We start from the raw sequence: 21,340 nt of genomic DNA, 5'->3' as shown, positions 1-21,340 counted from the left end.
GGGGCTTTGGTGAGGGGATAGGGGGGTTTGGTGAGGGGATAGGGGGTTTGGTGAGGGTGTTATATAACAGACTGTGCTGAGGTGGGTTACAGAGGCATTGGCACAACTGTCCAATAAAAATGCTGCAGGGGGGCAACTATGAACGATGGTGTTTTTCATTGATTTTATTTTGACTCCTATAGAATCCAGAATACACCACTGCGTATGACAGTCATGGCCACAGTAGACCTGTCCTCCATGCATAGGGTTCCTGTGTGAAACTGCCACCACCTGTATGGCCAGCATATGAGGTCCAGCACAAGGACAGAGTAGAGGGCATGGAAATCAAGAAGATGAATTGGAACTCTTCATAAGTCATGGATCCAAGTCTGGGACGTATGACAGTCATGGCCACAGTAGACCTGTACCAGTAGACGTGTCCTCCATACATTGGGTTCCCGTGTGTCTCATTGTGCCGCAATGAGTGTGTCATCATCTCCGCTCTGCTCCCCGCTCTTGCATCGAGTGGCGACTTCCCCGCTGTACATTTAGCCTTGCTTGCCCGAAGCAGGGCTAAAAGTAGAAAAAAAACTACCTGCCCTGCGGCTGTGCTGCCCCTCTACTCCCTGCTGCCCCGAGGCCAGGACTCAGTGGCCTTGTGGGAAATGCGACCCTGGTCCCATGAGGCATTGCAAAACTGACTGGTACAGGCATGACTCCCAGAGACAAAGGCATGTTGGGGTTTGTAGCTAAAGCTCAGCTGGAGGGCTGGAGTTGCCCAACCCTGATCTGGAAGGAGCTGTCATTACTTCTGGAACTGATGCTCGCTGGTTGGTCCCATCTACTTAAGGACCGGAGGAGAAATAGAATCTTCCATAAAAATGACACTATAATACATCTGACAGTAATGAAGGACAAATGTGTGTTTCGATATCATTTATTATTAAAATTTAGAATTACTGGAGGTTCACTTTGACTCCTCATCCCCATTATAGCATCTCGAAAATCCATGCGCCAACCACCATAACCAAACTTCAAATCCAGGAGTTATGGATCCCCCCATACTAATACATTATGCCCAAGCACCTAGAACCTGAGGAGGATCAGGAGAGATCATAGAACATCCAATCACTATCCAATCCTACCGCCTTCTCCTTCGTAACAACTCCTCGGAAACGCGCGGTTTGTCGCGTGTTTTTTTACCGCGAATCGCGGTAAAAAAACCGCGTGACAAACGCGCGACAGACGGGCATATTCAATACGTCTTTAGGCATAGATCCTAGATACAGAAAGGGTTAAAGTCAGCCACAGAGAACGGACCGAATACATTATGACTGATAAAGCACGCTACAGGTAATTAAAGCTTGATTATGCTGCTTCTATCAGGAACGGGGAAGAACCCTCTCCCCTGAAAATCAACTAAAAATGCGTGCGCATACCCGGAAGTCATCTATGGACTGACATGCCGGGCAACTGAGTCCAAAACTGGCAAGGGATGACGTCAGACGCCTGCGCCGGAAACCCGCGCATGCGTCTTGGGGAATCCGCGCCGCCACTCGGAGACCGGAACCTGATAGTCCGGTCTTGTGACATGGTGGCGAGGGGTATATAGGGAGGGAGTTGATGCTAGGCGAGTCCAGCGGAGATCACCACAGAGACGCATTGTCAGCCTAAGGTAAGAAAGCCAGATTCATCTCAACTAGAAGTATTGACTGGTAGGGATTGTGGGATATATATATATATATATAGATCCATACAACCGACCTGGCGAACATAGGGATAGGGTAGAACCACCGATAGGATGAGTACTAGGGCTCACAGGTATAGGCAACATGGGGGGCTGATAAATGACACATCATCTCACACACTGCACACACGTATGTTTTATACACTTTGAAGATATATACAATCACTGATATATGGTGCTCCGGTTGAACCACTTACACCCCATATAGAAGAGATATATCACACTTGACCAATGACCTTACATCAGTAAGATACACACACATCGCTAGCTATCACTTAAACTGCTAAATTTATATATGGGTGTACATGTATGTACATGCACATACACAGATGCATAGATCCCTCACTCAATAAAGAGGTCCCATTTTACGTGTTACTTTAAAAAAAAAAAATTTCCCCCATCTTATTTGGGGTTTTTTTTTCACATCAAACACTAGACACCCTTTAAGTATCAATATGAAAATTTGAATGTGGGTTGATCACATGACATGGAACCGTGGCACTCGGGCAGTCCCATTATTGCCACCCCCCTGAGGGAACTTATCACCATATCACATAATCCCCCCACTTTGGGGCTTTCTGGATACTTCTCCTGCATATCGCAAATCAGCCCTGCATGGTGAGTAGTGGAGACGCAGTTATCCCCAAAATAAACTTTATATGATATATCTGCTCCAGATGAAGCTACATATGACAGTATGACATTGTATGAATTAGAGATGTAGATATATGAATTGAGGAATGTCGGTCTAAATGAAGACAATTTCTTTGAACAATAGGTCCATCTTCAGTGGGTCCCCTGATGAAGCCAATGGTGAAACGCGTCGGGGCCTATTAAGATAAGCTACGCCTAGGATAATATGTTGTCATACATGAATGTAACCACATTTGGATAATAATGAAAAATTTCATGACATGTTGGATCATATGAATTTTAGTAACATATTAGCCATGTATGTAAGAACATATCCTCTGCAGGGATCTGTTTTATTCTAATGTGTTTGTTTTCAATCATGAATGTATTAATATTTAATATAATACATTTTGAACCTTTATTTTAACATATCTCTCTTGGACGGTCATTTACACCCCCTCCAAAAACCCTTCCCTTTCCTCTATTTTTAGGTGTGAACCCAGCCTAAGGGTTCCTTTATTGTATATAGAAGGAGCTTCTCAATATTCCGGCTCCGTCATCACTCTGGATGGTGGTCCTTTCTTGTTACCGAGGACTCCACTTGGTTTCTATTGGTCTTGACTGATCCCGCTTCCTCTATGGTGACTCACACCCGTTCTCCTGCTGTCAGTTGTCCTCTCTTCCTCTGATGTGTCGGCCTCCAGCTGTCTCTTCACATCCTCCTGGGAGGTCTTACATCTGTCAAGTCTCTGCACACGTCGTGGGTCAGATGTCATTCCTGCTACTCATTCTCATAACACTCAACGGTTTCCTCGTCCCTTTTTTTCCCGCCGGCAAAAGAGAAATGGGGTCACTGCCGGGAAAAATAAATCATAATCCCGTACAATGCAAAGTTAGATAATGTACAAGAAAGCGAGTGCGTGGTAAGACGTCTACGTTCCAGCACCAGTCCGTCTGGTTGCAGCTGCGTGTTGCCGTCCGGTCCTACTATCCTGAGTAAAGTCGCTCTAAGGGGCCACCAGAGCCTGCAATATTTATCAATACCACGACATGCACTGTGCAGCCCACTCATCAAATGCAGGCCGTGGAATGGCGTCTGCGGAGCTTTACTGAGTTCTCTTTGCCTAATGCAGCAGAGCGAGCTCTATGATTGGAGGATATTTTTTGTGTCCCCCTCTGCAATGGTGACACCCGGGTGCGGGCCGCACCCCCCGCACCACCCTTGTGACGTCAGTGCACGCCGCACAGGCTTCTTAATGCATTGAGGTGCACTGCCAGCCTGTGTACAAGGAATGGGCTGCCATAAAGTGATATTAAGGTCAAAAGTTTTTCAAATGCTGATGAAATCACTTACAATGGAAGCTGCCCCTTGAAGTTTACAAGTTTGTAGTTTCCTTCAGAATCAGCTGGTCCCCTGAACCCTGATCTCCTGTTTTAGGGTGGTCCCTTTCCCTTGCAGGGTCCTATGGAGCCACCCTTGTGTGTGCCAGTAAGCTGTGTGTGGCTCCTTTCCCCTGTAGGGTCCTATGGAGCCACCCTTGTGTGTGCCAGTAAGCTGTGTGTGGCTCCTTTCCCCTGTAGGGTCCTATGGAGCCACCCTTGTGTGTGCCAGTAAGCTGTGTGTGGCTCCTTTCCCCCTGTAGGGTCCTATGGAGCCACCCTTGTGTGTGCCAGTAAGCTGTGTGTGGCTCCTTTCCCCTGTAGGGTCCTATGGAGCCACCCTTGTGTGTGCCAGTAAGCTGTGTGTGGCTCCTTTCCCCTGTAGGGTCCTATGGAGCCACCCTTGTGTGTGCCAGTAAGCTGTGTGTGGCTCCTTTCCCCTGTAGGGTCCTATGGAGCCACCCTTGTGTGTGCCAGTAAGCTGTGTGTGGCTCCTTTCCCCTGTAGGGTCCTATGGAGCCACCCTTGTGTGTGCCAGTAAGCTGTGTGTGGCTCCTTTCCCCTGTAGGGTCCTATGGAGCCACCCTTGTGTGTGCCAGTAAGCTGTGTGTGGCTCCTTTCCCCTGTAGGGTCCTATGGAGCCACCCTTGTGTGTGCCAGTAAGCTGTGTGTGGCTCCTCTCCCCTGTAGGGTCCTATGGAGCCACCCTTGTGTGTGCCAGTAAGCTGTGTGTGGCTCCTTTCCCCTGTAGGGTCCTATGGAGCCACCCTTGTGTGTGCCAGTAAGCTGTGTGTGGCTCCTTTCCCCTGTAGGGTCCTATGGAGCCACCCTTGTGTGTGCCAGTAAGCTGTGTGTGGCTCCTTTCCCCTGTAGGGTCCTATGGAGCCACCCTTGTGTGTGCCAGTAAGCTGTGTGTGGCTCCTTTCCCCTGTAGGGTCCTATGGAGCCACCCTTGTGTGTGCCAGTAAGCTGTGTGTGGCTCCTTTCCCCTGTAGGGTCCTATGGAGCCACCCTTGTGTGTGCCAGTAAGCTGTGTGTGGCTCCTTTCCCCTGTAGGGTCCTATGGAGCCACCCTTGTGTGTGCTAGTAAGCTGTGTGTGTCTCCACAGGCACAGCAAGACAAGACGCTGCCCTCCTCCTTGCCCCCCGTTCCATCTCCCTCCCTTCTCCGAGCTAGTAGATGGACAGCTGCTCCGTCCCTTGTGATCCTGTACTGGACAGGAAGATCAGGGAAGCCGAGCTGAGAGAGTTGGAGCTGTCCAGAAACAAGGGGATTGTAAGTGTTTGGGCAAAAATTGTAAGGAAATATTTGGCTGGGTGACGTGAATTTGGTTAATTTGGATTCATTATCAAAAAAAGTTTGAGAGTTTCATATATTTGAATGTAGACGTGTGAGATTCGTTTAGTTCCGAATCAAAATTCAGACGAATTCTCCGAAATTGGGACACTTCTGAATTTCCGAATCCCAATGCCTCCGTTTCTGCGCACTGTGCGCTTCAGCATGCGCTGACCCCGCTCTGTCATGTGACGTGGCCGACCACTTCCTGGCTGAGTTGCTGTTGTTCCCAGTTGCTTCCACTTTGTTATAATCCCAGTAACAGGCGACCGCGGAATATTTGGTAGCCGGGAAATGTCACGGACGGACTTATTGCGCAGGTGACAACCTATCACGGCACCACGCTTGTAGTCACTGAGCTCCTGAGAGCGACCCGTTCTCTCACCAATGTCTGTAGAAGCGTCTGCATGCCGAGGTGCCTCATCCTATACACCGGGGGCCATGGAGGGGATTGGAATTCAATGATTTGGAGGGGGAGGGGCCCAATACTTTTGGAAATACAGTGTATATATATATATATACGGCTCCCAGACCCGAATCACATTCAGCAGGTCCCCAATGCAATTCGGAAATTCGGATCCCGGATGCCATTGGGGTCTGGGACATTCAGCTTTAGTATTAATATCTGTATATAGTTTCCTGTGGTATTCGCAGCGAATATTCGTAAACTCGTCCAAAACTATTTTATCATGAATCCGAAATCCGAACCGAATTGAATTTCAGGTCCAAATTCCCAAAAAACGAAATATCCGAACTGAATTTTTCCGCAGCTTACCTGTCTACTGTAATGCGCCCTAAAGGTTTGCGTCAATGCTCATCTGAACGGGCCCATGGGGTAGGCGCAGAATGGCGATTGGGATCGGCCTCCTCTTACCAGTCTGCCATCTGCATTGTATTTGGGATTTATTTTGGAGATGGAAGATCTCGCTTTTGGCAGCAGATGGAATACAGAGGAGCAGAGGTAACGCGGAGACGCTCATAGCGGAGTCTGGGGTGATTTTTGAATACTTGCTGCCCTCTGGTGGCTCTTTGTCGGTAATTCCCATAAAAAGGTTTATTTATCACATTCTTTATAGGAGAACTATGTTTCTAGCTCGATTGGTCCCGGAACGCACTGGATCGCATTGCGGCCGGCTCACTTTGTGTTGGAGCTGGAGGGGGGCCACAGTGCGATCGGCCGCACGGTAACGCGTGGCACATCAGTGCCTGCGCTCTGGTGCGGTCCGAAAAAATAGTGCTTGCAGCATTTTTTTCTGTCCGGACGGCGGGCATTGATGTGCCACGCGTTCCCGTGCGGCCGATCGCATGGCTGTGGCGTCATTCACTTCAATGCGCCGCTACGCCCCCTCCTGCCCCACAACAAAGTGAGCCGGCCGCAATGCGATCCAGTGCGTTCCGGCCAGAATCGGGCCGGAACGCACTGTGGCTGGTGTGAACGGGCTCTTATACCATTACTAATAATATTTGTATTCATAGATGACACGATCTAGAATAGTCAGCGGAAATAGAACTGTAGGGAACATTGACACCTCTCTAATGTAGTGCATCGCGGGATCGTGCGTTAGTGTGATGTGAATGCCATGAATTATTATTATTATTATACAGGATTTATATGGCGCCAACAGTGTGCGCAGCGCTTTACAATATAAGGAAGACATTAGAATTACAATACAATTCAAGACAAGATGGTAAGGAGGGCCCCGCCCCTGAGGGCTTCCAATCTAAAAGGGAGGGGCCAGTGATACATGAGGAGGTAAGCAGAAAGATAGGGGAGTGTTCCAAGTGAGGATCACAGAAAGTGGTTGCTTAAACAGACCGAGACCATTAAATCTTATATAAATATAGGCTTTATTATGTTTTACAAAACATCAGTTTCTTTGCAACAACACTTCCGCTTCTTACTGCACAATAAAAGAAACAACGTTGTTCGTGACACTCAAACACTCATTCATACACACTATGGGCCCCACACATACTGCGACCAAGCTTAATCCCTGTAGAAACGAGGGAATACTCCCAAATGAAGCACCTGATACTAATCAGTGCTAAACCCCTTGACAAACGATGGTTTGGAGTGTGGACAGAATAGATCAAGTAGAGCAACTCCTTATATAGATATCCCGATGTCTGATGGATACTATCTATCAATTGGTGATTGGTATAGGAAGTCTCTGTAATTCACCACGGATAGAGGAAGGGGACACATTCCTGTATGAATAAGGTGTGGTTATGGACTTTCATATATCCGTGTTTTTTATTAATCTCTTTAAGGAGGCAAAAGTCCTTCACTTGGTTTCCTGGGTCCTCTAGACCTTCCCCTATATCAATAAATTCCTCCACTAGTAATAGATATTTTTTCTTCTTTGAGGGGGAGACCTGTGATAGACTATTTGAAGCTTGTTTTATAGTCAGCCGTACTCACAGTTGGTCGTCTCCTTCCCCTCTTTTGCGGGTCCAGATATCCAGATGGAAGTCCTGTAATCTCAGTTGTAGGGGGAGGATTTTGTAGGGGTTTTTTTTGGATTCAACTCGTGGTTTAGAGGAAGTAGTGTCTCTCCGTCGTTTTTTTCGGGTTGCAGTCAGCAGTTTCTCAGGGAAGCAGTCATCTGTGTGGGTCACATAACACACATTAACGGGTAGACGCGTTTCGCTCCGCCCACCGGAGCTTCGTCAGAGCCATATAGTATAGTATATCGGAGCTCCAGGGAAAATACAAATTTTTTTCTATACATGAGGAGGTAGCTGTGTGGGATGAATTGTTTGAGAACGTGAAGGTTCAGTGGTTAGGTTGAGGTGGGATCGGCTTCCCTGAAGAGAAGAGTCTTCAGGGAACGCCTAAAGACAGTCAGGGTGGGAGATAGACGGACAGGTTGGGGTAAAGAGTTCCAGAGGATGGGAGAGACTCTGGAGAAGTCCTGGAGGCGAGTATGGGAGGAGTTGACTAGGGAGCTGGAAAGCAGGAGGTCTAGGGAAGAGCGGAGTGGACGGTTAGGGTGAATGAATGAAGGTATCTATATCCCGGCATCCTCTGAAGCATTTGGGTGGGGCCCCCAATGTTTACTTGGCTTTATGGACTGGTACTAAGTACCACCATGAAAGTAATTTATCATTTGTGTCCAGGGCATTTCCATTGGGGGAGCTGGTTTTCTCTGTCTGCCATATTGAAGACCACCTGTCCTCTTCCAAGGGTCTACTAAGGTCAGGGCCATTCCTATGAAGAGGCAGCCTGAGGCTGCGGTCTTAGGCAGTATCTCTTTGGGTCACATGGGTAAGCATTGTTTTTTTCCGTTTGCACTGGACCGGAATGCAGGCAATGTTTTGCCACGCTTCCGATGGCACTGGGGGGGGGTGCAAGAGTGGTGCTTAGTTTCCTGCTAAACTGTTGATGGGTTGAATGTTCTGCATACAAGCTATGTAATACCTAGTTGTGCGTGTAGGGTTTCCACTTGGCCTTCCAGCATAATCTTTGGGCTCCCCAGATTGTTGGAAAAGACAGTCAATTGTATGTAGAGGATATATAACTAAGTTCTTGTCTGTTTCTATGTAACAGTGTAAACACAACTCATCTAAAATTGCTGAATTGCTGAAACCCGGAAGGAGGCCTGGTTTTCTGTGTGTAAGTTGTAAATGGAAATCCCAGTGTGACATTAAAGTGGAACTTGGTCTTTTCCTTCGTGGGGAGGATTTCCCCAACTAACTGATTTGGTGCCGGAACGGCCTGGATCGCATCCTGGCCTGCTCCATGCACTATTTTTTCTGACCGGAATGCAGGCATTCATGTGCCATGCGTTTGGGTGCTGACCATCGCACTGTGGCCGGGGGGCGTGGCTGCGGTGCCAATTACTTCAATGCACCGCCAGCCCCCCTCCTGCCCCCCAACGAAGGAGTTTAGTGTGCGATTAGAGTGCATTCCAGCAACTACTGCTCCGGAATGCACTGCAGTTGGTGTGAACTGGCCCTAAAAGTGGGCAAACTGGTTCAGCAGATTATCTTCTGATGAGTACGAGCCACCCATGACTAGATTGTTTTGCTGGTATCCCTCAAAACCCAAGAGGGATCACCTGGAAACTGATATCAGACCGCAGTAGAAGTGGCTGTTGTGTAAGTTGAAGTGGAGGAGCTGGGGGGGAGGGGGGGTCTTAGGTTCACTTCCAGAAAAGGAAGAAGTCTTCTCCAATGGGGAGATGCTCACTGATGGTCTATGGCGGGGCAGTGGTGCCACCATAGCACAGAGGCTAAAAATCCCTGTCACCCCTTTATGCAATGCCGCTTCACAAGTATGGACAGATCACTGGAGCATGCGCAACACTTCACAAGTCTTGTCCAACCGGTCAGCTAGTTTCTCAGTATCTGTATCAGCGTGTATTTATCTGATTTTCTTGTTCCGGATCTTCTCCAACGCACACAATTTGAACGCCTCTGTGCTTCAAACCCTCACTCTCCGGGAGTTATTTCTTTTCTATACTCCAAACTTCTTGGAGTGTCTCGGTTGCCCTGCTATGCCGATAGGTGGTCATCTGATATTAGTGGTAGACCCCACCCTGAGGCTTGGTCATGTATTTGGGCCAATACCCGTAGAAGTTCGGTTAATGTGTTGGCCTTGGAAACCAACTATAAATGACTCATGCGCTGGTACTTGGTCCCTTCGAGAATTGCCAGAGTGCTGCCATCGTATCCCTCTACTTGCTTTAGGGCCTTGGTTCTCAACTGGTGGGTCGTGACCCAAAAGTGGGTCGCCACCCCGTTTTCAGTGGGTCGCCGCAAGCCTTCCACTTTTCTAGGTGAGAGGCTCCTCTGCCTCCCCATAGCGCAGCACTGTCAGTTCTCTTGCCGAGCAGCCATTCAAAATATGCTGCCCGGCACCGAGTGTCAGCTTGAGGTGGGGTGGGATGGGGCTATGGCCTTGAGAGAGCTCCATTCTGTTCACACTACTACAGTGCATTAATCACATAGTACCCTGCGATTAACGCACTTGTACCACGCAATCGCACCTACTGGGCATTCTGGTGTAGGAGCTGTGTTGCGTTGCCATTCATTTGAATTGCACTGCAAACGCACCTCCCACCCACAGTTCGTACGCCCCTTGCACCGGAAAGCGCGGTACCCTAATGCCGTGCATTCAATTGCATTGCGACTTGGGTCGCGACTTCATGACCGAGGACAAATGTGGGTCCTGAGGTTACACAGGTTGAGAAGCACCGCTTAAGGCCCCGTTCACACTGAGCGATTTATCGCGCGGTATCGCTCTCCAATGCTTGGCAATGGGGCAAAGGGTCCTGCTGTCGCGGGTCGTGTGTCGCTACAGCAGGACCCTTTTTGGAGCGGATTTTGCCGCGATTCAATGCTTTTCAATGCAAGCATTTGCGCGATATCACGCAAAATGCAAATCGCGTGACAATGCGAATCGCCAAGTGTGAATGGGGCCTTAGGGGATGTCAGGCGGAGGGGACGTTTTCCTTTATTTGGTGGGAATGGCCTGTGGTCTCCTGATTTTGGTCCCGGATCTTTAGTACTGTGACGGTTGTGTTGGGTTCCTCTCCTCCTGGAGTGCTTCTCAACAAGAAACCAAGTGGTTTTTCTTCTACGAAATTCCAAGTATTGCAATATCTTTTCACAGCAGCCAAGCGCGTGATCGTGCGTTCCTGGCGGGGGCCCCTACTCTTTCTTATCGTCGTTTTCTTGACGCTATGTTCTGACTGCCCGTCAGGTGGATACGCTCCCTAAATTTGAGGCAGTGTGAAATCCCTGTATAGGAAGTAAAAGAAACAGGTCACCAGCACTCGATTAGAATAAATATGTCCTTTTTAATGGACAATTGTGTCACTACAATCAACAGAGCCGACGTTTCGTGGCCGCGTCACAATTTTACTGCCTTGAAGAAGGGACCCTGTGCGGCCTCGAAACGTCGGCTCTGTTGATTGTAGTGACACAATTGTCCATTAAAAAGGACATATTTATTCTAATCGAGTGCTGGTGACCTGTTTCTTTTACTTCGTATTTTGCACGGTGCCATCCGTGATAGTCATTGCGAGCACCATCGTTCTTATTTGGCCGGGACTGCTGTAAGGTGTGCGGAGAGGACCCCCACCACCTGAATCCCTGGATTGATCATTTTTTACCCTCGGGGTTCCAACAGACTTCCCTGACTAAGACAGCGCCGGTATGCTGTTTTTTAGGGGTCGCCGGGGAGATATAATCCCCCAATTTCCTTTCCCGCCCTCTCTTCTTCCTCGTTTCTTCTTGATTGGTCCCCTCTCATCATTGCCCCCGATTCTGTTAGGAATATGATGTGGACCATTTCCATGAGGACATTTATATGCTATTCTTGTTTTGGTCTGAGAGGACAATTTCATTGTTTGCTTCACATCTCTACCTTCTGAAGGTGCACTTTCTAGACACGTGCGATTCGTTTTGTTCCGAATCAAAATTCGGACGAATGTTCCGAAATCTGGACATTTGGACACATCCGAATTTCCGAACCCCAATGCATCTGAATGCGTCCAAATCCGAATTTCCGTTTCCGAATCCCATCCGAATTTTGTTCAAAAACTAAACTGAATGGGACATGTGACTTTTCTGGCCAATCAGATGTGTTTTTTTCTGTTTAATGCATCAGAATGGGTCTGAACACGAATTTGCGTTACGGCAACCTGGGAGCCATATACAGTATATACCTATAATACTAAAGCTGAGGCTCCCAGACCCCAATGGCCTTTGTGATCCGAATTTCTGAATTGTATTGGGGAACTCCTGAGTGTCATTCGGGTCTGGGAGTGATATACATACTGTATATTACTATATTACTAAAGCTGAGGATTCCAGACCCAAATGACACTCAGGATCCAAATTTCTGAATTGCGTTCAGGAGCTCCCCCTGAATGCCATTCGGGTCTGGAAGCCTCAGCTTTAGTAACATATGTATATGGCTCCCAGACCCCAATGACATTCGGGAACTCCCCCAATACAATTCAGAAATCCGGATCCCGCATGCTATTCGGGTCTGGGAGCCTCAGCTTTAGTATTATATGTTTATGGTTTTCTGGGGCATTCGTAACGAATATTCATAAACTCATCCGCAACTAACGCAAATTCAGATTTCGTCCGCATCCGAAACCCGAACCAAATTAAATTTCTGATCCGAATCCCGAAATAACCGAACTTCATTTTTCTGCAGCTTCCATGTCTGGCACTTTGCATATTTGGTGTGTGTGACTCTATAATGCTTACGTGTTCATCACACCCATTTGGCCTGTTTTGCTTTCTACATGTCTATGTTTCTTTGCGGTGTTGTTGCTGGCTACGACTCTCCTGCTTTTGTGGGCACACGTGAAATTTGAAAATTTAATAACAAATTTATTGCACAAAAAACAGGGATATTAATTAAAAAATAAAAATAAAACTAATCCATATATTTATTTTTTTATATAACACCAGATATACATTTTTTGTATTATTATTTTTTTTTACAAAATAGACCTTGTAAGACGAGGGAGCTAAAATACAAAATATATATTTTCAAGATTTGGTTTTGTACCCCAAACAATTTATTGAAGAAAAAGGATTGCACACCAATGTCCACCAACTTTTAACTTTATTCCATGACTACAACTTCAAAGGGGACGGGGTTCCCCGCCCAAACACCGCCCACTCTGATGCGTTTCACCCTTACGGGCTTAGTCGTAGTTTATATTCAAATTCACTGAAGCCATTTTACACCCCTCACTGCAGTCCAACCTAAACTGATGAAAATACATCATGGTTATAGTTACCTTTAATCACAACTGGGTTCACGTCACAGGGGAGGGCCATGGCAGGAGGCCGGGTCTGTGAGAAGCAGAGGTGCTGATTGGAGCCATGACAGGAGGTGGGGTCTGTGAGAAGGCAGAGGAGCTGATTAAAGCCGTGGCAGGAGGCGGGGTCTGTGAGCAGATGAGGTGCTGATTGGAGCCATGACAGGAGGCGGGGTCTGTGAGAAGGCAGATGAGCTAATTAAAGCCATGGCAGGAGGCGGGGTCTGTGAGAAGCAGAGGTGCTGATTGGCCATTGATGGAGAGGCTGCCAGTCATTGGCTCTGCAGGCATTTAGATCTCTATTGCTCATGTACATAACTGACCACAATCTGTGTATTCTGGACTGTGCTAGCATAGAATCTGCTACTCACAGGACTGTCACAAAAGAGAACATCAGTATAGAAACTGGAGAGACTTTCAGTATTTACTATATCTGCCATGCATCTATCAGCACTCATTGCCTGACTAGAGAGACTTCCAGGATTTACCATACCCAGCATGAATCTACCTGTCAGGAGCCAGATCTGAACCCAGGGCCTCTGCTGTAGCTGGCAGTGGTTCTACCTGCTGAACCTTGGATAGCTCCTTGCCTGATCTCCTGTGTAATCCTCAGGTAAACTTAGTTTCTGCTGAACTCTGACCTCCTTGCTCCTCCCTTGAACTTCCTATTTAAGCCACGCCCTCTGCACTTCCTGTTTGTCAGATTATTGTGCTCCTGCCAATATCTTGCTTCCTTGCTCCGCCTGTGATACAATCTGCTCATACTGCTACCCGTGTACCGACCTTTGGCTGCTGATTCACCGACTACTCTCATTGTCTTCCACTTCATAGCTGATACCTTTGGCTACTGACCTCGGCTTGTTCGCTGACTACGCTTCTGCCTGCTCCTATACTACTACCGTCTGCTTGTGTACCGAACTAGGCCTGTTTGACTACGACTTTGCCTGCTGCTACAGGACTCTAAGCCTGATCCAGATCGTGACACTACCTGCACTCATTGGCTGACTGGAGAGACTTCCAGGATTTAACATACCTGGCATGAATCTACCAGCACTCATTGGCTGACTGGAGAGACTTCCAGGATTTAACATACCTGGCATGAATCTACCAGCACTCATTGGCTGACTGGAGAGACTTCCAGAATGTAACATACCCGGCATGAATCTACCTGCACTCATTGGCTGACTGGAGAGACTTCCAGGATGTAACATATCTGGCATGAATCTACCAGCACTCATTGGCTGACTGGAGAGACTTCCAGGATTTATCATACCCAGCATGAATCTACCAGCACTCATTGGCTGACTGGAGAGACTTCCAGGATTTATCATACTCTGAATCTACCAACAGCTGTTGATAGCTGTTGATAGCAGAAAAATCTTCCAAATGAAAAGAGAACAGCAACAATGAAGAAAACACATCCAATCTCCTGAGGACGCTAGCAAAAAGATGAGGCATGATGGTTCTGGGCCAGGCTATCCTGTGCTGGCTAACATTTTTGTTGTTGCCAGTGTCAATATCTTCTGTAGTGGGCCGTATAACCCTCATAGTCTAGGAATACCTGTGTCCCTCAATGGACAAGAAAATACATTTAATGATGTATTATGACCACAGAGCCGGATGAGTCTGTCCTTGGAGTTCAGCTTGAATAACTGCTTGTAACATTTTAAACTTTCACAATCTTCTTTAAAACATTGTTTGATATTTTACTAACAACTAAAATGTTTGTACAGGAAGTTCCAATGGTTGTTAGATACCACCCCATGTTACAACGATCTTTAGAATGAGGACATTTTGAACACATCCACTCCCTGGGATCTCATTGTGTCCAAATATAAAAACGTGTCCAAATATATTAAAATAAACTCCCTGGTTTAAGCAATTTAAAGCTGTGAAAAAAAGTCTGTTGAAGATATATATTTCCAGTAGCAAATCAGAGCCGTCCCTGTAAAATCAGGACAATTCCTACTAGCCAATCGCTATTACCCATCTCATGGTCTTCTTCATCATAAGTCCAACCTCAATTGTCCATATAAATGAGATTCTCCCCCGATAGTGTCTTCTGTAAGCATCCATCTTGCATTCCTTAACGTCAATCTCATTCTTATCGCTTCCATGAACCCGCAATTGTTCCCCGGGTTGACAAAGCGTTGCTGACCATTGACAACACCAGTAATGGTCTTCGAGATGGCAAGAGGATCCATCACGAAACGAACACATCCCTTTTAATAAATACGTTCACACTTTTTAAAAATATATAATTGTCGCCAACAAAACTTATATTCGTTCTCGAACGCTTCTCTAAATTCCTCCAATTTGGCACTTTACAGAACGTTTAAAGCAAAGTTCTCATGGTTTGCATTGTCCGATAGGAATGTTCTAGATCCTGGGTGTTCTTGATTTCTAGTTTTTACATAACACTTGCTTAGTAGCTGGTCTTATTTTTAACACACAGCTCAGTCATTATCATTGCTCCTGGCCACCCTCACCATCGGACCATCGAATCGGTTCTCCTCGAGCTGATTTCACTGGCAGACGGCTGAAGTGACCCCTGGAGTAAGCTGTATTTGAAACTTCTGAGTCTTCTCCTTCCTGGGAGACTTCATCACCGGTTCGCCCATCTACATCTAGAAAGAGAGACAATAGTTACCAGAAATGTGTTCTGATACTGATGATCACCTGGGATGGGTCTCATTTCTTCAGTCATGGTCTAGCTAGTAGTTGTTTGTTAGATTCATACAATCTGAGCAAGCCACTTGGATGAGTCTTCAACATTACGTTACCTATAGAGTGACTGCTAGATGAATGAAGCTTAACAACTTCTAGTTGTGATTCATTCATTTTGTATCAAATCAAACATTAAAAAGGTGTTTTTCACTCTGGTCTTTCACAACAAACATATAGGCTGGTATCCTATAGAAAGCCTTGGTGCCCTCTGCTGTGCCAATACCTAAATGCCTATTGGATAGGTGTGCACCAAGAAGGAACCAAACACAAATGGGCCTTCCTCTTAGAACATGAGCTCTGGAAAGGAAAGGAAAATGCCAGTAATTGTTGAAGATATATGCACGTAAAGTTGCCAAACCCTGCCCAAGGCCATTAGCAGGGCTTTATTGGCAATCCGTTAAATGATTTCACAATCGTTACATGGGAATTTGAGCACGGCAACCTACCCAAATCCCAACAACCAGTCTTGAGTCTGGCTGAGTCTTCTCCAGGAAGAATGTTCTATTTTAGTTATGAATAGAGTGAGGAATGATTAGAACCCCTATGAGGTTTTATTGATCTCTGTGGACTTGTTGGGGATATTTCTGCCCCCTTTTCTCTTCCAATGACTATGACACAAATGGGCCTTCCTCTTAAAACATGACCCCAGTTCTGAAGGGAACCAGACACTTCCATACCTCCAGCGCCCCAAGAAGGAAAATGCCAGTAATTGTTGAAGATATATGCAAGTAAAGTTGCCAAACCCTGCCCAAGGCCTGTAAGTAAAGTTGCCAAACCCTGCCCAAGGCCATTAGCAGGGCTTTATTGGCAATCCGTTAAATGATTTCACAATCGTTACATGGGAATTTGAGCACGGCAACCTACCCAAATCCCAACAACCAGTCTTGAGTCTGGCTGAGTCTTTGTAAGATACGTGTTAGTGTATCTCCAGGAAGAATGTTCTATTTTAGTTATGAATAGAGTGGGGAAGGATTAGAACCACTGTGAGGTTTTATTGATCTCTGTGGACTTGTTGGGGATATTTCTGCCCCCTTTTCTCTTCCAATGACTATGACACAAATGGGCCTTCCTCTTAAAACATGACCCCAGTTCTGAAGGGAACCAGACACCTCCATACCTCCAGCGCCCCAAGAAGGAAAATTTAATTGTTGAAGATATATGCAAGTAAAGTTGCCAAACCCTGGCCAAGGCCTGTAACAGGGCTTTATTGGCAATCCGTTAAATGATTTGACAATCATGACATGACATGACAAGCCTTGAGCACCGCAACCTATTCCAAATCCCAGCAACCAGTCTAATATAGTTACCTAGTATTTGAGGTTGAATAAAGACACAGGTCCATCAAGTTCAACCTTTGTGTGTCTGTATGTGATTGTGCATGTGTGTGTGTGTGTGTACACAAGTCCCTGTGTGGTCTAGTTTTTTGACACAAATGGGCCTTCCTCTTAAAACATGACCCCAGTTCTGAAGGGAACCAGACACTTCCATACCTCCAGCGCCCCAAGAAGGAAAATGCCAGTAATTGTTGAAGATATATGCAAGTAAAGTTGCCAAACCCTGCCCAAGGCCTGCAAGTAAAGTTGCCAAACCCTGCCCAAGGCCATTAGCAGGGCTTCATTGGCAATCCGTTAAATGATTTCACAATCGTTACATGGGAATTTGAGCACGGCAACCTACCCAAATCCCAACAACCAGTCTTGAGTCTGGCTGAGTCTTTGTAAGATACGTGTTAGTGTATCTCCAGGAAGAATGTTCTATTTTAGTTATGAATAGAGTGGGGAAGGATTAGAACCACTGTGAGGTTTTATTGATCTCTGTGGACTTGTTGGGGATATTTCTGCCCCCTTTTCTCTTCCAATGACTATGACACAAATGGGCCTTCCTCTTAAAACATGACCCCAGTTCTGAAGGGAACCAGACACCTCCATACCTCCAGCGCCCCAAGAAGGAAAATTTAATTGTTGAAGATATATGCAAGTAAAGTTGCCAAACCCTGGCCAAGGCCTGTAACAGGGCTTTATTGGCAATCCGTTAAATGATTTGACAATCATGACATGACATGACAAGCCTTGAGCACCGCAACCTATTCCAAATCCCAGCAACCAGTCTAATATAGTTACCTAGTATTTGAGGTTGAATAAAGACACAGGTCCATCAAGTTCAACCTTTGTGTGTCTGTATGTGATTGTGCATGTGTGTGTGTGTGTGTACACAAGTCCCTGTGTGGTCTAGTTTTTAAGAGTACCTGTCCCCCTGTATGTTACGGTCTCTGAGGAAGGCATCTAAATGCTTTTTGAATGATTCAATACTCTCCGCTGATACCACTGCTTGTGGCAGAGAGTTCCAGACTCTAACCACTCTGACTGAGAAGAATCCCCTACGCCCCTTGTGGTTAAATCTTTTCTCCACCAGTTTTAGGTGGTGGCCTCTAGTCCTTGTTATGGAGTTTACCATAAACAGTTTATTGCTGATGTTACCATCACCACTAAACATTTTGTACATCAAAATCATGTTTCCTCCTAATCTCCGCACTTCCAGCGAGAACAAGAGTCTTGAGTCTGGCTGAGTCTTTGTAATATTTGTGTCAGTGTATCTCCAGGAAGAATGTTCATTTTCAGTTATGAATAGAGTGGGGAAGGATTAGAACCCCTATGAGGTTTTATTGATCTCCGTGGACTTGTTGGGCATATTTCTTCCCCCTTTTCTCTTCCAATGACAACATTACCACAGAAAGAAGGTTAAAGGAGAACTATGGGGGTCAGGGCTTTTACCCATAATTCTCCTAAGGGTAACGGGAGGACACAAGCTAGCGTCCTCCCGTCACCCTAAGCTCGGTATACCGCGAGCTACAGCTCCCGGTATACTGAGACGCCGGAGCGGATCCCGACATTGCTGTCGAGATCCACCCAGCTGCGGGATGGACAGATAGCTCTGCCTATCCAGAGGCAGAGCCAGCTGTACCCGCCCCCTCCCCCATCCGTTCCGCCAGTCAGCGCTGGAGGAATCGGACAGGGGAGGGGGGGAATCCCTGCACGGAGTCGTGAGTGACAGTCACGGCTCTCTGCACGGCTAGATCGAGAAGTGAGCGAACGCCGGTATGTGTTCTCTCACCTCCCGATCTACTGAGCCGACCTGTGACAGTCTCATTGTCACAGGTCGGCTCAGATTATGAGGCTGAGTAAAAATCACTCGCCTCATAATTCTCCTTTAAGGGGAAATCTCCAACACAGAAACACACAAATACATTTAAAAAATACCCTTTTTAAGTAGAAAAGGGGGGAGCCTAGAACCCCCATCAGATTTTTATTGCCGTTTTGGCTGGAATTACAATTTAATGGGCTCACTTGTAACAAGAAAATGGGAAATAAACCTTCAAAATCACCAACACCGATGCCTGGGGCACTGAATGGGACATGTAGGAATTCAATGTGACCTCCAAACTGGGATAACGTGGCCAAATTCACTGAATTTAAATGATCACGAAATGAAGAAGCCCCCCACGATTTATGTAAGAGGGAGGGTGGTTTGGGTTTTGGTGATGTTGTATGCAACCATGCTTCATGTTACAACCTCAATATGTGTGTAACATGACATGAAACACGGTCTAAAACTTCCACTAAGACTTTACAAAATGTCCGGAGGTTCAATGGTAAAATTCATATCGAAATGATAATGAAAACATCCCCCGATATGCAGCATTTTACAGCTATCCAGGATGACAGGGCAGTGGGCCCTCAACAGAATCTCAGAAGCAGCCACATGTAACTCTCCCAGGCGCCTCTGCACAGGTGTTGATGGAGGCAAAGCCTTTATCTGAACATTCCAACCAAACGTGAAATATGACACAGAAGACCTCATTTAATACACAATGAATTGCAATATGAGCACCCCTAGTGCAATGAATTGGGTTTAAACCACTACAGCAAAATAGGAATTTACCTGACGGCCGAGGACAAGATTCAGAACCCTCGGCAGGACCCTAAAACAGATTACCAATATAGGATTACTTGTATGTAAAAATACTTCCATATATTATAGTATTATTATATTTATTCTGCATGGAGGTCGCATGTACTCCCGTGGCTTGTGTGGGTTTCCTGCGGGTACTCCAAAGACACGCTGGAAGGTTAATTGTCTTCGGTCCAATTTGGCCCTAATACTCTATATGTGTGCATGTGCTGTAGATGAATATCCCCTTTCTTTACAATAAAGTGAAGACCCCTTAACTTCTTCTGGCCACACCTTAAAGGAACTATGAGGTGAGTGCTTTTCACTCACCTCTTAGTTCTAGCCGCTGTAGCTCCCTATATACTGAGCCTAGGGTGACGGGAGGACGCTAGTTTGTGTGCTCCCGTTACCCTAAGGAGAACTATGGGGAAAAGCCCTGACCCCGTAGTTCTCCTTTAACTATATAACTATATATTATTTTTTTTTAAGCATGTATTTCTTTATTAGGTTTCAAAAATGAGTATACAAAAGTATAACAAACAGTTGTGCGTTGGTATTCAAATAAGAATATACACAAAAAGACCCAGCCGGGTTCTTGTCTTATGCTTAGTACACACTATCATCTTATGAATATATAATAGTAAAAACAAAACTGTAACTGTCCGTCACTGGGAAGAACATTGATAGCATGGAGATATTAAGAACGATCCTATAACCATTTCAATGTACAATATACTGTATCAAGTAAGTATATGACTAATGTTCAAAGATATCGGTATAATAGAAGGAGGGAGGGGGGCATGAAGTATGAGTAGATCAAATAAATACCATAGCTTAAATGGATTCGGTTGCAATGCAAAGCGTATTACTTAGTAGGAGGGAGTTCACCTGGGTGTGAGCGTGAAAGGAGGAGATAGGAAAGTAGATGTTGGTCCATTAACAGGGGTGGGAGCTAGAGATCTTGTTTTGCAGTAGGTAGGCCTTTCCTTTCCTGGGACCCTGTTACAGAAGTAAAAGCAGTGAGTCCCATGTCAAAGGGCAGCACCTGCGTTCTATGAGGGTGGCTGATTAGCTGTCTCTGCCTGAACGCCTGGTTTCGGATTCGGACGAGTTTACGAATACTTATTGCGAATACCACAGAAAACCATTTACAGGTATTAATACTAAAGCTGAGGCTCCCAGACCCGAATGGTATTCAGGATCCAATGCCTCCCCAAAAAGGGAGGACTGTGCTGGACAGAGCTGCCATCACCAAGTAAAATGATGTCTTTGAGGCTCACGTCTCCGGGTTATGTAAGGAGAGCCGTAAGAGAGCGCGGCACAGCCAGCGGATGATGTTTTACGCACAAATAAGCCGATATAATACAAGAAAATAAGTGCCCCCCGAACACACCGAGCACAGCACTTCACATGAAATCAAATATTAAAGTCAGCGTTATTATACAGAGCGGAAAAACAGAAGAGGAGGAGAACCAGAGGAGACCGGAGAGTTCAACGGCAACTTTCAGCCGACTCCGAAAAGTCTCTGTGTTTCTTCTGACGGAGGACAACTAAAGAAGAACCTCAAAGTGAAGAAGTCCTTTCCTGAAGTCCTTCTGTCTGTACCCCCATTGCTGCTTTACCCTGAAGAATGAGACTATGGGGGTCATTCACAAGGCTACTGAAGGCAGCCGAGTGAATAACCCGGCCGTAGTGAACAGAGCTCGGCTATTCACTTCTGGCTTGTGCGGCTGATTTCAGCCATACATCAGCTGCCTTCGGCTGCACTTCAGTCAGCCGAACATGCTCTACAGAAGGACT

The 21,340-nt window shown here is 46.3% G+C and overlaps 1 protein-coding gene across 1 annotated transcript in view; it reads right to left on the bottom strand.

The window, feature by feature from the left end:
• Positions 1-12,862: 12,862 nt before the first annotated feature.
• Positions 12,863-21,340, bottom strand: part of GMIP (GEM interacting protein) — a 68,658-nt gene continuing 60,180 nt past the window's right edge. Inside the window, exons 21-22 of the mRNA XM_018572338.1 lie at positions 15,355-15,492; positions 12,863-13,041 (exon numbers count right to left, since the gene is read on the bottom strand). Of these exons, the coding sequence (XP_018427840.1) occupies positions 12,863-13,041; positions 15,355-15,492 (317 nt within the window). The remainder of the gene's footprint in view (positions 13,042-15,354; positions 15,493-21,340) is intronic.

The sequence above is a fragment of the Nanorana parkeri genome, unplaced genomic scaffold (genome assembly GCF_000935625.1).
Source record: "Nanorana parkeri isolate BGI_ZX_2015 unplaced genomic scaffold, ASM93562v1 scaffold2005, whole genome shotgun sequence".
NCBI lineage: Eukaryota > Metazoa > Chordata > Amphibia > Anura > Dicroglossidae > Nanorana > Nanorana parkeri.
This window is presented reverse-complemented; position numbering and strand designations above follow the sequence as displayed.